Below are 15,370 nucleotides of genomic sequence, written 5' to 3'. Positions count from 1 at the left end.
TGCTTTCATATAGTTAATACTGTACTCGAAGGGCAGGACTCCTGCGAGTTGTGTAGTTCGCGAATGAACTAGTTCGACAGAGTCGCTCCCACAGATGAACTACGCGAACTAGATCTCCGATTTTTCGATCCATAGTTCGTTACTGAGCGAGGAAAGGTTGCGCCAAACAAACTAATGTTGTCACGCTCGCTCGCGCGGTATTCTACCGGTATTCAACTCGCTCATTGTTGATAATTTCTAAAAAGACTTTAATATAAATAATTTAATATGGTGAATGTTAAAAGGCAGGAAGGAGGCTCTAAACTACAACCACAGATAAAATTGATACCTGTGGAACCCGCGCCCAAAGCGTTAACAGAAGAGTTCCTTATCCCTCTCCTGTTCTTTATCCCCATGGTTCAGAATAAAACCTATAACGAAAATTTCCTAAAACAGTTTGTGCATTCGATACAAACAATAGCTATAGATAAATGTTTTATAGGCACAGACAAAGGTTTCAATGAAATACTTCCAGCAGTTTTACTTTTTTTTCAAGATTTGAGACTTGGATTAGGTACAGCACTTGTTGCATCTGAATCTAATTAATATTTTTTTAAAGCTTCGTCATAATTTGAAGTCCTATTTTTAAAACTAGTTTCACTCAGTAAAAATATAATACCTACTAGCGACCCGCTCCGGCTTCGCACTGGTGCAATACTTATACTAACTATACTACAGAATTTCTTACAATGTTCACTGAGTTTCTGTCGTTAGACAATGCAAATTGCAATGTCTCGGCGTTTTAAATCTGTAATATCTTCGAAAATATTCATTCAATATATTTAAGGTACTTAATTTGATGAGAATTAACGCTGTATTGCTTAACACCTCTAAAATGATCAGTGTGTCTCTTCTATATTGAACATATATTATACATAAAAACCCTCCTCTTAAAACAATCTATCTATTTAAAAAACCGCATTAATATCTGTTGAGTAATTTTAAACATCTAAGCATACGTAGGGAAAGACAGTGGTAAGCAAATTTGTTTTGTACTATGCAATGATAAAAATAATGATATCACGTGCAAAGGAATGCAGGTCAAGTCACTGCTTTTTTTATGCAGGAACAGCAAATTAATGAGTTTTATTATATTACTCAAATTACGCAATATGGCAACTAAAATACTTTTAATTTTATTTTTTTTAGATATAATTATGTAATCAAATACAACTTGAAGGTTAAAAAAGTAAAATCCCGGCGGACCGGCATATTGACATTGACAGAAGTGTCATTAGATTGAATCGAAAGTAATTTTACTTTGTACCTACATCAATTTTTAAGTATTTTTGACTTGACTGAGTGATATAATCACATTATATATAATAATAGAGGCAGTTTTCGTGAAGTAGAAAAGTTACTATGAAATAAATTAAGTAGAAATATTAATAATCTGCTTTACTGGTGCTTTACTGTCTTTTGCAATTTACAAGGATACGATTTTTTACATGCTTAAAAAAAGCTTAAATATAAAGTTATTCATACAAATACAAAAAGTAATCAATAGACCTATGTCGAAAACTAATGATATCGCCTGTAACGTTAACGTTAATCATGGCACTGGGGGGTAAGTTTATTGCATTATATCTATTATTTTTCTTGCGATGTAAATATCAACCAATGTTTTCATTTGCACAGATACAACGGAGAAAAGCTAATTAGTCCCGCTGCTTCAAGGAATAAAGATCCTATTCTTCAAGTTCTAAAAAGATTCATTATATGTGATATAGATCAAGTTGAAGATGAAAGTCCTCTATTTGTGGAAATAGCTTCTGGAACTGGCCAGCATGTATCACATTTTGCACCTCATTTTCCAGGAGTAAAGTTTCAACCATCAGATGTTGATAAAAATGTATTTGGTAGTTTATCATTTTATGCTACAAACTGTCCGACGAAAAATATTCTTCAACCTATAATGATTGATATTCAAAACAAATTATCACACTATGGCTTTGAAGAAAACTCAATTGATTACATGTATAATGCTAATATGATTCATATAAGTCCTTATGAATGTACTATTGGGTTATTTGAAAATGCTGGGCATTACTTAAAATCGGAAGCTCTTATGATCACTTATGGACCCTACAGCAAGGATGGTGTTATAACACCTCAAAGTAATATTTCTTTTGATGCATCTCTACGGGAAAGAAATCCTTTATGGGGTATAAGAGACATAAATGATCTTATAAAACTAGGCGATGAAAATAATTTATCTTTAATAGATACCATAGAAATGCCTGCAAACAACATGACTTTAATATGGAAGAAGGACTAAGCAATCATTATATTTCCTAATTTATTATACATATTTGCTTAAAACTAGTGTCCGACCGAAACTGGTTTTCCGGCCGAAACCGAAACCGAAACCGAATGTTCGGCCGTGGCTTCAGTTTCGGCCGAAACCGAAACCGAAACCGAAACTCACATGGTCAAGTATAAAATTTCTTAAAATACTGAAATTTGGTGTTTTTTACCATTATTTTGCATTAATTAGGGCATGAAGTGGAAACACAGTATATTAATTCAGTTTTTTGTATTGTAATCATTTATTTAATATAATATTAAAAAATCTTAATAACATTTTTAATACTTTTTCAAAGTAAGTTCTCATAGCAAAATTGTATGTCAGTTGACAATATAAATATAATCAAATAAGTAATTGTTACTGTTTCACTAAATACTAAGTTTTGAGATCTTTCTATTTAATACTTTGGATTGTACTTAGAATAATCATCAGTCTTTTTAGGTACCTCTTATAGGCCTAAAAATAATAATAACTAAAATTAGTTTTACACTCAGTTTCAGTCTCAACAAAAAAATAATCAAAAATCACATATTTTAAGATAAGATAACAAAGATACTTAACTAGATCACAATTAACAGGACAGTTATACTTAGGTATATTTAAAATTAAGTAACTCACTATTAAACTATAGTAAACAGTTAAATTGAAAACAATTAAAAAATCAAATATAAAAACTTCTTAATATAGGGTTGTTTTTTGGATTTTCGTATTATTAATACTCATAATTGAAAAGTCTTATATTGTACGCCATGAAAAGCAGTTTTTCTACATTTTCGCCATGTAAATTATTGCGACGATCCGAGTATATTTGGCCAGCTGCACTGAATAACTGCTCGCTCGGGACGCTGGTAGGTGGAGCTGAAAGATATTTTAAAACAGCACTTCTCAATATAGGATATGGACTGCAGTTCCAATAACTATATATGTCAGCATTACGTTGTAATAATGGCTCCGATAGGTAAGACTGAATCTTTTCTTTTAGAAAGTGTTTTGTGCCTTCTTCAGATTCTGTGGTCTCTGTTTGACTAGACGTATTATCGTGCACATCCCAAAGACTTTCTTTTTCTTGCTGTATGCTGTGAGCTTGCGGGACGCATGTTGAAGTTGAAGCCACAGAATCATTGGCGTTATCATTATCAGTGGTGCGGGATGATTTTTTGTTGCCTTCAGACTCGGTCAAGAAAGATATTAGCTCTGTAACAGCAATGTCTACTTCATTGGAATTGAGGTACTTAGACTTAAACCTTGGATCCAATAGTGTAGCTACCATCAACGAAGGGAGTTTTTTCACTGATGAAAATCTATTGTTCATGGACTCGTATAGTGAATTTTTCATCTTGGTCATCATTTCGTTGTCACTTTCATAGCGAACTTGCAATTTCCGGTTTAATAACGATATCAAAGGTATGACAATCGAAATGCATGCATTATCAAATGATAACTCAAGGGTGGCTTCATAAAAAAATGACAATACGGATGTGAGGTTCTTTGCAATGACCCATTCATTTGATTGAAGAGAATCAATCTTACCATGTTCAACAGAGTATAAGTTTACCGCATTTTTTTGTTCCAAAAGTCGTTGCAGCATCAAATAGGTGCTGTTCCACCTCACATCAATGTCTTGCACCAAAGCATGCTCTGGCAATCCACATTGCTTTTGACAGTCTTTCAATTTCCTGGTTGCTGGCTCACTGTGATGGAAATGGCCGACGATTTTCCTACATTTCTTTAGGAGGTCTTTTATTTCGTTTTCTGAAAATAGCGCTTGTTTTATTACGAGCTGTAGAGTATGTGCGACACATCCTACAGATTCATATTGATCACGCATCGCGCGAACCATATTAGCGGCATTATCACGTAGGACTAGAAAAATCTTGCCTTGCAAACCCCATTCGTTTACCATACTTGTAAATTTTTCTTCGATATATTGACTGGTGTGGTCTTGTTCTAGAACACATGCACCTAAAATCACTTTAAGACGTTTATCATTAACGATGAAATGAGCTGTGAAGCTAAGAAGTGAACATGTTTTACTCGCGTTGGTCCAAATGTCTGTAGTAGCACTTGCCCACTTACTCTGTGCCATTAACTCCTGTACTTTTGATTTGATTCTGTCATATGTTTGGGGCATTAGAGAAGTCCTAAAATATTTTTCAGATTTTAAGCGATATTTGCGAGTTCCTTGAGGGTCCCATAAATTAAGACGGCGGAATGCTTCACCTCCCACCAAACTATAAGGCAACATGTCCACGATAATCAGATCCATTATAGTTTTGTCAATCCTTTTTGTAATTTCATGATCATCAGGCCATAGTGCAACTTTAGGTTTAGAAGTCAAACTTAAGATAGTTGACTGTACAAGAGTTGACTGATCTGCGCTCGATTTTTTCAACGATGCACTCGAGTCTGTTCGTTTCAATTTTGCTTCACTTTTGTAATCATTCAATTCTGAGACACGTTTTTGTACTTGCCTGTATTCATGGTCATGAAATTTTGATAAATGCAACTTCAGTCCATGTGATGTTTGTTTTTTTGCTTCGTGGCTTCCTAATGAATAGCACTTGTTACATATCTTGCAAACAGCTTTTGATGTATCACTGATACTTTTATCAAAGTACTGCCAAATCGGATTTTTTATTTTTTCTCGTTGTGACATTTTACTCTGAAACAATTAAAAATAAAACCGTAACAATAACAATCGGACAATAGGTCATCGGAATGAAAAACAAATCTCGAATAAGATTACCTATAAAATGTAATTTATGAAATTAAACACTTCACATTTTTTATTTACTTACTTACAATTTCTTTTTTACATGTGGCTTCATTTGTTAATAACAACAAAACAGTTATTGACTCAATATTTATTCAATATTTAATTAAATATTATTTAATTAACTATATAAATCATTCAAGTACAGAAACAAAACAAAAACTTACATGTTATCAGTTCCATCAAAACATAACCTCCAAATAATGTTTCCGTCGGACGCACACGCACTGACTAAGTTTTATTGCATTACTACGGAGCTATCCGAACGGCACACGACGATTCCCGAACAGAGCCGACGGCTTACGACACAGCTTTGCCGCGAAAAACGAAGTTATGCGAACGTGCGTGACCTTGCGAGATAAGTTTCGGTTTCGGCAAAAGTTTCGGCCGATTTTGGCCGAAACCGAAACTGCAGCCGAAACTTGATTTTTGGCCGAAACTCGGCCGAAACCGAAACCGAAACCGAAAGTTCGGTCGGACATTACTTAAAACCACCAAAATATATTGTGTTCTTAAATATTTTAAAACATACTGACTGGAATAAAATAATGCTGAGGATATTTTTTAATCCGCTTCTTACAATTAAAAATGAGTTACAATTATTAGATTTACTACTATTTGATATGGTTAATAAGTAAATTGCAAATTTTAAACTTAAAAAGTTTATTTTATTTTTTTCTATTATTATAGAATAATTAAGTTAGTAATGGAATTCAACATTTTGAACTTCTTAATAAACAAATTATTAACTTTCAAACCTAGTTTTTTTTTTATATATTGAAAACACATAAAGAATACATTTGATAATGTCAGGATAACCTATGTCAATATGAATGAGAATGGGAATGAGGAATGAGAATTATTCTTGTTCCAAGATGTATTAATTTGTCGTTGCGCATAGATAGGGAAAGTTAATTAATGGTTATCATAATATCGTATTCAAGCAAATATTCTGCCAAAAGAAAGACCCTTCGTTATATTTACTGAAATGTTTAATAAAAGTTCAATCATTTATAAATTGTAAGAAATGCGCTATTAGACACTATTTATATGAGTTAACATTTCTTCTTTTATAATTTTTATTATAAATTTCATGTAATAAAAACAAATTATATAACACTCCTAATTTATTTTTTTAAAATATATATATTTTAGTTTAGCTAATTATTTGGTAATTACAATGAGTCAACAACTACCCATTAATTTTTGAATTTTAATTTAGTGGCGCAAGTAAAAAAAATAGTGTTTCCCCGACACATCATACCCTTAAAAAAAGTCAACTTTTATGTCAAAATTGTCAAATTGTTGGTCTGAAAGATGACAGATCTTTAACTGATAACTGTCAAGTCTGTCAAAAATAGTATATAGTTTTTTAATTTATACTATTTTAATGTTTATTAAATAAGATAATAAGTATTTTACTAAAAAACTAAATATGTTGAGTAACTTCGCAACTGAATTTGTAACTGAATTGTTTTTGGATGATAATGTCTCAACAATGAACAGGCTTATAGTTGCCACGGCTAATGTTGTTAATGAAAATTTTGAAAATGTTACTTGTGTCAATGATATTCTACTCAAAGAACATAATCAAGTTTCCCCTTTAGCATCAGGAAGATTTGTCAAAAGTTTGCGCGAAGGTAGACATTTTTATGAAAAAATTGTAAAAAAATTTTCAGATCAAGAGTATATTGAAAAATTTAAAATGAGGAAAGCTACTGTACAAGTAAGTTGAAATAAAATATAATAAGATTATTTTTTATGATTGGATCTTCCAACAGCCTAAATTTTTTTTTTTATATTATTGCAAATGCTACAATGGAAAAACAATGGCTCCATTGCTTTTATGTAGATTAATTGTAGTAGATTTAACTTTAAGCCAATTGTTTTATTTTAAAATGAAAAGAATTGTTGAAAGACACAAATGTGTATAGTTGTATAACTTTCTATCAGTACTAGCTGGTAAGTGATTTCTTTTTTGTATTTTTTTTCAGGCTTTAATTATGTTTTTGAAAGAATATGTAAAGCCCAGTAGTTCAATTGTTCCATTTGATAAAAAGATTCATGTATTTCTATGGCTTCTAGCCAGTAACTCCTCATTTAAAGAAGTTGGAGAAAAGTTTGGTCTGCACAAATCTTCTATCAGTTATATATTTCATGAGATTGCTAATTTATTATCAGAACAGAGGTATCAATTTATCAATTGGCCGTCTTTAGAGGAACAGCATGTGACTAGAGTGAAAGTTAATAGCCGATATGGATTTCCAAACTGTGTGGGTTTTATCGATGCATGTAGACTCAAAATTGGTTCAAAAAGGAAAATGAAAGATAAACCAGAATTTATTCTCCTCCAAGCTGTTTGTGATGAAACACTTATGTTCACTGATATACATGTGGGAGAAATTGGTAATACAAAAAAAGGAAAAGTTTTTAAAGAAAGTCAATTAGCACATGAGCTTAAGAACTTTTTAGACTTGGACAATCATATCCTTGGTGATTCAGATTACAAGTTAAGAAGAAATTTAATGACACCATTTACTAGCGATGAACTCTTAACAAGTGAAGAAATGAAATTTAATGAAATACATTGGAAAGCCCACTCATATATTAATCAAGCTTTTGAAATTTTACGGGGTAAATTTATGAAATTAAACCATATAGATATAAGCAAACCAGAATCTATCACTGCTTTAATATATGCAGCTTGTGTTTTGCACAATTTTATTCTTCTTCATGAAGGTAGTCCCGTAAAAGAAGAAGCTGTATCAAACGATGAAGGGATTACAATTGACACCAATGTTGTGACCACAGCACTTGAGAAGCGACAATTTTTATGTAATTACATAAATTATATTCAAAATTTGCAATATTAACCTAGAATATTTTTAATATAATTTCATTTTTATTTTACAAAATTGTATTTATTTATAAAAAATTTAGTAATGGAGAAAAATATATTAGGTGTAGTTGTTAATACACAAATTATTGTTTATGCCTGCATGTTTTTGTGGCTCATAACTTTCAGGTATGTTTAAAAGTCAACTTCTTTATATTTGTGATAGTGTTACTTTCACATTATTAATAATTGTATTGATATATTGTCTAAGAGTTATCTTAAGCAATTTCAAACAATCAAAGCAATACTTTTATAGTAGTATGCTTTATTATTTATGCTATTTAAGATATAATCAAAATAATTTAAAATTGATAAAAGTGGTCTATGATTGTACTGCACTTTTACATCATATCGCATATCATAGTCTTTTTTTTACGTGCATTTATTTATTACTGGTATTACTTGTACGTAAAATTTATAAAACTTAGCCCACAAACCTTCACCTTCATTTTATCAATTATTTACAAAAGTCCTTAACTTTATTGTTCAAAAATGAGCAAACATTAGTTAATTTAACCCTTAAATACCACTTTGTTGCATCAAACGCTGCTCTGTGCTGCTAAATTCTAACTTTGGAGTGAGCCTATAACATGTAAGAGCACATTCGATCTTCTATATCCAATCTCGTGGTTGGGGCGTATTGATCGAACTATCGGTTACATATAATTTACACAACACCATTTACCTGACGTAAGGCAGTGCAGAAACCCCAGAGACAAAGTCAATTGCTGGTGATAAAAGCTTTTCTATACTTTTTATGTTACCAAGTAAAGAAACAGCCCACGGCTGATAACCCAAGGCATGTCTCGTTATAATTTATACAAATTTTTGGACTTACTTGATAATATTTTAATAATTTCTGGGTTAATTCATATTTATTGTTTACATACGTATTAAAAGTCTTTCAATTTTCGTAAAACTTATATTTGACTACAAAAATACCAAGGAAAATTGATAAAATCGGACAATATTTAAATGTATTTATTACAAAGAATATAAATAATACATATTCCGTTGTATACAGTACAATGAATTTAATCTGAATGTATGTACAATATATGTAGGTCGTGTTCCAGTAACAATTTCTTGCAAAAAGTTTAGTATTGACATGTTTCATCTGTTTCATTACTTATCTATAAAATATAAAAGTTTTAAAAATAAAAATTTCCTATGATTTTAAAGAGTTTATTTCGCCTCATCTATAACTATAATAATAGAACTCTTTCTAAAGTTTACATAGCAAGAAGACGGAGAAATCGTTTCCGCTTATCTAACAACTTTGATTGTTTCACGGTGGGAATATTTTATAATTTTTAGATCTCTGGTGGTTTCATCAGCCTAACATTCAAAGTCATGTTTTAGGACAAAAAGTTTAGTCATTAAAATTAGTTAAAATAATAACCGACATAGAAACGCATAGAATAGGATGGTGTAAAACTTAGACCGTTGCTTATGAATAAATATTACTAAGGTCAGCAGAATAAGCCATATAAAACTATTTAAAAACTAATTTTGTTATGTAATAAATACGGGTTTGTCAAAGCTTATAAGCTTTAAACAGAGAACAGTAGAACAAGTAACTATATATTCTCTTCCTGATGAATCCTAGATTACATTAGGCACTAGATTGGCAACCTACAAGGCACTATGCAGTTAGCACAGCAATTTTATATAGTCATAAATTTATATTACTTTAACAAATTTTATATATTCATTTTAATGACTTTCAAAAACAGTTAATGGCCGTTTCTTAAACTGCTCGCAACAATATTTGTATTGATTAAATGTTCGAATTTGTCTACGTAATTACCTAGAGTTTTTTCAATTCAATATTTTTTTTGCGATCTCTATGTCGAGGTACTTAAGCCCAATCGCTATAATAGCTTTATATACACAATTATATTTACAACAAAGAGCTGCTCTGCGAATATTACTAAACATCTAAAGTCTGGAATGTATTACTTATAGATTTAATACTGAACTGACAATCAATACTTATAGGCTTCCTTTGGTCATCACAATCAACAGCGGAAAGAGATAATCCTCAGCGACGATTGTCTTTAGTATTAAATCTATATAGAACATTTGAATAGAAAATATCCAAAGTAACTTTAAATTATACACATAATTTTGCGAAATTGCAATTTTTGAAAAAAAAACCTAACTTTTTATTACTATAGTAGGGTAGACCGAGGCGAATCGGATCACTTTTTCTTTGAAGTTGAGAAAATCATACTAAATGATTATATAATGTTATTTTTATTAATTAAAATGTCAAAAGTAACAATCGGCTCTAAAATAAACATTGGAAAATTTAAATCATAAATATATTCTCTTAATTAGGTACTAAAAACAAAAAAAACAAAAATATCCGAATCGCCCCAATTTTCGGGGTGAATCGGATCGTACACATTATTTAATAAAACTTTAAGTTTCTTAATAGTATAGCTTTGGAATCAGTAAAAAATTAATAATGGGATCAATTTTAATTATCGACACATAATTCAGATATATGTGGTCCTTATCTCCCCCCATATCAGCACAATTTTCGTGACACCATTCTTCGCAGGCATTGCACTGTATCCAATCCTCTGTGGGTGGATTCACGAATATTTCGTAACAGTAAATGCATTGCCAGTCTCTCTGCTTTGCAGATGAACTCTTAATTTTTATATTTTGCTTTGTTTTATTCTTCATCTTCTTCAAAGTATTTTCTTTGCAGACAAACTTTTCCTTATTTTCCTTGGTTTTATTGTCTACCTTAAATTTCTTTTTTGTTTCTCTTTTGAGAAGAGTAGTCTTATTCTGAGGTGATGTTAAATGCAAGAACAGTTTTGAAATTCATAAAAACATCTTTGAGAAGCAACTGGAGACTTTAAGGTGATGGAAGAATTTATTTAATTATTACAGGACAGATAGAAGGCTGGGCTTCGTCAAATTGTTGTGAACTTGTGGATGGCACTATATTATCAAGGGGTTTTGTATTTGTGGCTTGGACACTTGAGGATTGGGCTTGTCGCTGCACCTGTTAGTAACTCGTAGATTTAACTTGGGGTACTTGACACTCTCTGTATTCTCTGATGAATTCTTAATTTTTATAGCGTTGCTTTATTCTTCGTCTTATTTTGTCCTACATCTATTCAGGTGGAAGACTGGGCTTTGTCAGATTGTTGTGAACTTTCGGATGACATTGTGTGTCATCTGAAAGCTTACATTTGTCTGATCATGTCTGACTCTTGATCGCCGATGAACTTGTAGTCAGATATTGCATTGGCTTTTAATGGAAATATTCCTGTCTTTTTGAAGCCTTTTGTCGCATTACCAACAGTATCAGATGTATCAAAGGTTTCTTGTGATCGTGCAAACCATCTACAATAAAAAAAAATTGAATCAATAACCTTAAAAATTTAATAAATCAGTTTAAAAGTGTGATCCAATTCGCCCCTGACGATATGATCCGATTAGCCCCATAATTAAGACTTTTGAAATAAATGTTTTAGTCGTTAACCTCTAAGGTTACATTCAAAAGCAAATTGGTTCTTTAATATAGACACCCTGCTTAACAATATAAACCAATGTGGTTAAGTTTTAAAACAAATCCGTAATATGACACAAATAAATCGTAAGTACGTACCTTAGATGAGGGCCAAAATTGCGAAACACACAAACGACCAAGTCGATAACGAGCGGATTCGTCATTGATTCACAAGCGAGATCGAAATACTACTTATGCCGGGAGGTGCAGGGTGAGAGGAGGGACGCAAAACACCGGTTGTGTGTTTTCTATGTGAATGCGATATTTGAATTATCAAAAAAATTCTTAATTTGATCCGATTCGCCCTGTGATCCGATTCGCCTCGGTCTACCCTAAGTGTAGAATGACATCGATTTTAGTTAAATCTGGCATGATATTACTATTTTCCACATGTATAAATTAATTAACATATTATGTATACATTTTGGACAATTTCTATTGAAATGTAATAGCATGTCACTAGTTACGATAATCTCCATAACATTAAAACTACAGGGTATTTCAACAATACATATTACATCATATGGTATGGATTTACAAACGATGTTTAAAGTCATAATAAAAGAAAAAGTTAAAAACTTTTTAGTATCGTAACATTTAAATGCAATGTGCGGTAAAAAACAGAAGTCTTATTTGATAAATGTAAACTGTACACAGATGCAACGCAATATTTACAAAAATCAAAAGTTCTCACACAAATATACCGAACACACTGTCCTAGCCGACTGACTCGGTTGACTTGGCACTCACGACGCACAAACTGTCAATGTCACTTAGTAATGCTACCGTATACAGTTTGTTGAGTTAGGTTTCAAATGTAAGTCTTTTTCACTTTCTGTAAGGTTCCACATTTTAAGTCTTTGTCCAGAGACTCGGTAGAGTTTCGTAGGTCAAGCGTACGTTCCTTCCCTAATTCTAAATGCAGGTTATCTTGCTTTGCCAGCGGGCATACATTGGCTACCATATTAACGTTCTTTGATCTTGGTGGCATGTACCCCGAGTTAACGTTCAGTGGCGTCTCCAAAGGGCTTAGCCTATAAAAAACAAAAGAAAATTTATTTTTATTTAAAACAGTTTTAACTTTGAATTTGTAATTGAAATTAATTAGTGGTTAATTTCGGGTTACCAAAAACATGTTTTGTATTTAGATTAAATACGTATAACTGTACCTTATAATATTTTTTACTATCTAGGGTGAAACGAATGTAAAAGCCGTCACTTTCCTAATATATTAGGAAAGTGACGGCGGATGATGGATGAATTAAAAATAAAATTAGGTAATTACCTGTTTAGGTGATTGTGTTGTTCATTGAACGGTGAAGTATCCGTGAAAAAAGGGTGTCGAAATCGCCGGGAAAATAAATAACCAATAACAAAGCCCACCATGAGCGTAATCAAACACGACGCTACCACCGCTGTCAATAAAGCCTGCGCGCTGTAGATATTTCCGTCGGCTGCTTCCACTGTTAGATGATCTGAAGATAGAGAAATAATTATTTATTTATTTTATACATTAAATTCTTGTCTTACATTAAGATTAAGAAAAAGTAATATTATCTCGTACAGAGACTAGGTTCACTTATTAAAGCAATTTATGAAGATTATTAAAAAATATTTCCAGCGCACCGCAATTGAATATAAAACACGCGATCGAAGTACTTAGGTTTCTATTTTTAAATATAACCTTTTTATTACAGAAATAGCAGGCAGATTTAAAACATAAATACTATGTTTCAATCTGCTTGACATTCATCTTTTAAGGTTTTTTTATACCAAAATCTCTTTCAAAGTATTCATTATACAAAAAAATAACATATTAAACCCGATTCGGTATTAGTCAGGCTCGTCTACCAACCTGTTTCGTGCTTATTGTTGCTCGAACTTTTATCTTCAGTTAAAACATTCGTTTCAACGACTTCTATTAAAATTTCATTTTGGAAGTCGTTAGTCGGTTTGTTCGCTTCAGTTTGCGATGGTTTCTTCGTAGCCGGGTTTCTGTTTGTATGACGGTCGCCCGGCAAGAGGGCGGGAAGTTTGTTGCATATTTCAGTCTTTCCATTTTCTATATTTTGTAAAAATCTCTCAGGATTGGGAAATTGTCTATTACCAACCCAGGAGCATTGTTGTTGTTTCGAATCCCAAGCGCAATGTGGATCCTGTAGAGATACGCATTCCCTGCAATGTCAAATAAATTAATACATTAAGTAATCGCTTAAAATGTAAAACCATATAGTTCATTAATGTTCTGATATTAGGATAATTATATAACTCTATGATAAATTACTCTTAATTTAATCTTTTCAAAAATAATTTTAAATAATATAGAAAATGAAACAATAATATTGTACCTGCATGATTGGATGTTGGAACAATGTGATAATGTAACGGCTTTTATCATGTCACCGGATGCAACGATTAATTTCTCGGTAGTTAGAGCGACATGCATTTGTTTCACAGGCACACCCACCGGAAGGACTTGGACTTCGGATATTATAGCTGTTCTTACAGGATTTTTGCTATACTCATCCATACTGGCATCGAAAACGCCTTCATTAGAGGCTACATTTACAGCCTTGATGACTCTCCCGTCATCAGTACCAACATACATAACATCGTATTTGTTTCCGTTCATCGATTGCACTTGTGGGTGAATTGCAATCGCTGAAAATCTGTACTGCAAACTTACTCTGAGGAGGATGGGTCGTGCCAAAAATGACGTGACAGCTTTATTCATAAGTGGGTGTGTTTTTATGAAATTAATAGCTGAATCGGAGAGTGTCCGACTATCCTCAACGCATGACCCTGGTTGTGGTTGTGGCACTTTTTCTTTGGGCAGCGCCAACCAGTTCGAGTTCATATTTTTTTGTCCTTTAAATGGACCTTCGAATGCATCTAAAATATCTCTCATAGCAAATGCACACACAGCCGACCCACCTATGGCATTTTGTGGAGTGGTAAAAACTGCGTACACAATATCATTTCGACTGCTACCACTGCCGTAAACCCCGTTTATTATTTCAGTCGTTGCCTCTGCAAAATAAATTTACATCATTACGAATTGGTTTCAAATTTACCGTTAAATATTTTAATTCGTAATCATGTGTAATACTTACGAATTTCATCGAAATAAAATGGGTATTCCCCGGGTATTGAACAGTTCAAACGCGCTTTGAGGAATGATGTCCATCTATCGTTAAAAGGGTGTGGGCCGCCTTTATCATTTAAACAAACTCGGGCAACTCTTGAGTATACAGCCTAAAAATAAACATTGGGTTAAGATACTTTTTTAAAGGCCTTTTTTATTAAAATAATTAAAGAAATTGTATAGTAACTGACCTTTCCACAATTCATATACTCTACAGCAGTTTCACGATAGAAGAAATACACATGACTTGTAGACGCAACTGCTCCAACAAACGAAGGATCGTTCAATAGTCGTAAGTCAGAGTGTTCAGTTCTAACAGGTTCTCTGTATATTAAAGGTTCTGAGCCAGAAAAGTCAGCTGCCGTTGCCGTATAGAGGTGACCATCTACAAAAAAAGAAATATTATCAATTACTACAATTCATTCAATATTTAATATGGCGTTTTAATTTTTTTTGCACATTTTTTGGTTGGTAATTTACCGTTTTATGATTTAACAAGCGTATTCGTGAATAATTGGAATTACGGAGTTACCTACTTAACCTTATTTTACTATAGTTAAATTTTTTTGATCATTTTTAAATCGATTTAAAATTTCGCGGTATTATAACAATAATAAACAGATTAATCATTTCAAAGCTACAAATATAACTTATAGGTAATTTAGTATCACAAA

General features: G+C 32.2%; 4 protein-coding genes across 5 annotated transcripts in view; 2 read left to right on the top strand and 2 right to left on the bottom strand.

Moving 5' to 3' along the window:
- The first annotated feature begins 1,233 nt into the window (after positions 1 to 1,233).
- On the top strand, positions 1,234 to 5,877 carry LOC124544359 (methyltransferase-like 26). Its single transcript, XM_047122879.1, has 3 exons — positions 1,234 to 1,606; positions 1,678 to 2,354; positions 5,605 to 5,877. Exons 1-2 carry the CDS (start codon positions 1,488 to 1,490, stop codon positions 2,315 to 2,317), a joined length of 759 nt encoding a protein of 252 aa, XP_046978835.1. The 5' UTR covers positions 1,234 to 1,487; the 3' UTR covers positions 2,318 to 2,354; positions 5,605 to 5,877.
- LOC124544353 (zinc finger BED domain-containing protein 4-like) lies at positions 2,335 to 5,598 on the bottom strand. The gene is made up of 2 exons (XM_047122867.1): positions 5,288 to 5,598; positions 2,335 to 5,009 (listed from the first exon to the last, which is right to left on the bottom strand). The coding sequence occupies exon 2, from the start codon at positions 5,001 to 5,003 to the stop codon at positions 3,060 to 3,062; it is 1,944 nt and encodes a 647-aa protein (XP_046978823.1). The 5' UTR covers positions 5,004 to 5,009; positions 5,288 to 5,598; the 3' UTR covers positions 2,335 to 3,059.
- Positions 5,878 to 6,465: 588 nt separating the features above from the next.
- On the top strand, positions 6,466 to 8,029 carry LOC124529912 (protein ANTAGONIST OF LIKE HETEROCHROMATIN PROTEIN 1-like). The gene is made up of 2 exons (XM_047103853.1): positions 6,466 to 6,846; positions 7,115 to 8,029. Exons 1-2 carry the CDS (start codon positions 6,556 to 6,558, stop codon positions 7,991 to 7,993), a joined length of 1,170 nt encoding a protein of 389 aa, XP_046959809.1. The 5' UTR covers positions 6,466 to 6,555; the 3' UTR covers positions 7,994 to 8,029.
- A 3,861-nt stretch (positions 8,030 to 11,890) lies between these two features.
- LOC124537415 (semaphorin-1A-like) overlaps positions 11,891 to 15,370 on the bottom strand; it is a 42,411-nt gene continuing 38,931 nt past the window's right edge. For both annotated transcript variants that reach the window (XM_047114370.1, XM_047114289.1), the window contains exons 6-11: positions 14,888 to 15,081; positions 14,665 to 14,806; positions 13,900 to 14,581; positions 13,407 to 13,726; positions 12,837 to 13,026; positions 11,891 to 12,585 (exon numbers count right to left, since the gene is read on the bottom strand). In XM_047114370.1, the coding sequence (XP_046970326.1) occupies positions 12,363 to 12,585; positions 12,837 to 13,026; positions 13,407 to 13,726; positions 13,900 to 14,581; positions 14,665 to 14,806; positions 14,888 to 15,081 (1,751 nt within the window). In that variant the 3' untranslated portion in view covers positions 11,891 to 12,362. The remainder of the gene's footprint in view (positions 12,586 to 12,836; positions 13,027 to 13,406; positions 13,727 to 13,899; positions 14,582 to 14,664; positions 14,807 to 14,887; positions 15,082 to 15,370) is intronic.

This window comes from Vanessa cardui, chromosome 1, assembly GCF_905220365.1.
Source record: "Vanessa cardui chromosome 1, ilVanCard2.1, whole genome shotgun sequence".
Classification (NCBI taxonomy): Eukaryota; Metazoa; Arthropoda; class Insecta; order Lepidoptera; family Nymphalidae; genus Vanessa; species Vanessa cardui.
The sequence above is the reverse complement of the archived record's forward strand: the minus strand, read 5'-3'. Positions and strand labels throughout refer to the sequence as shown.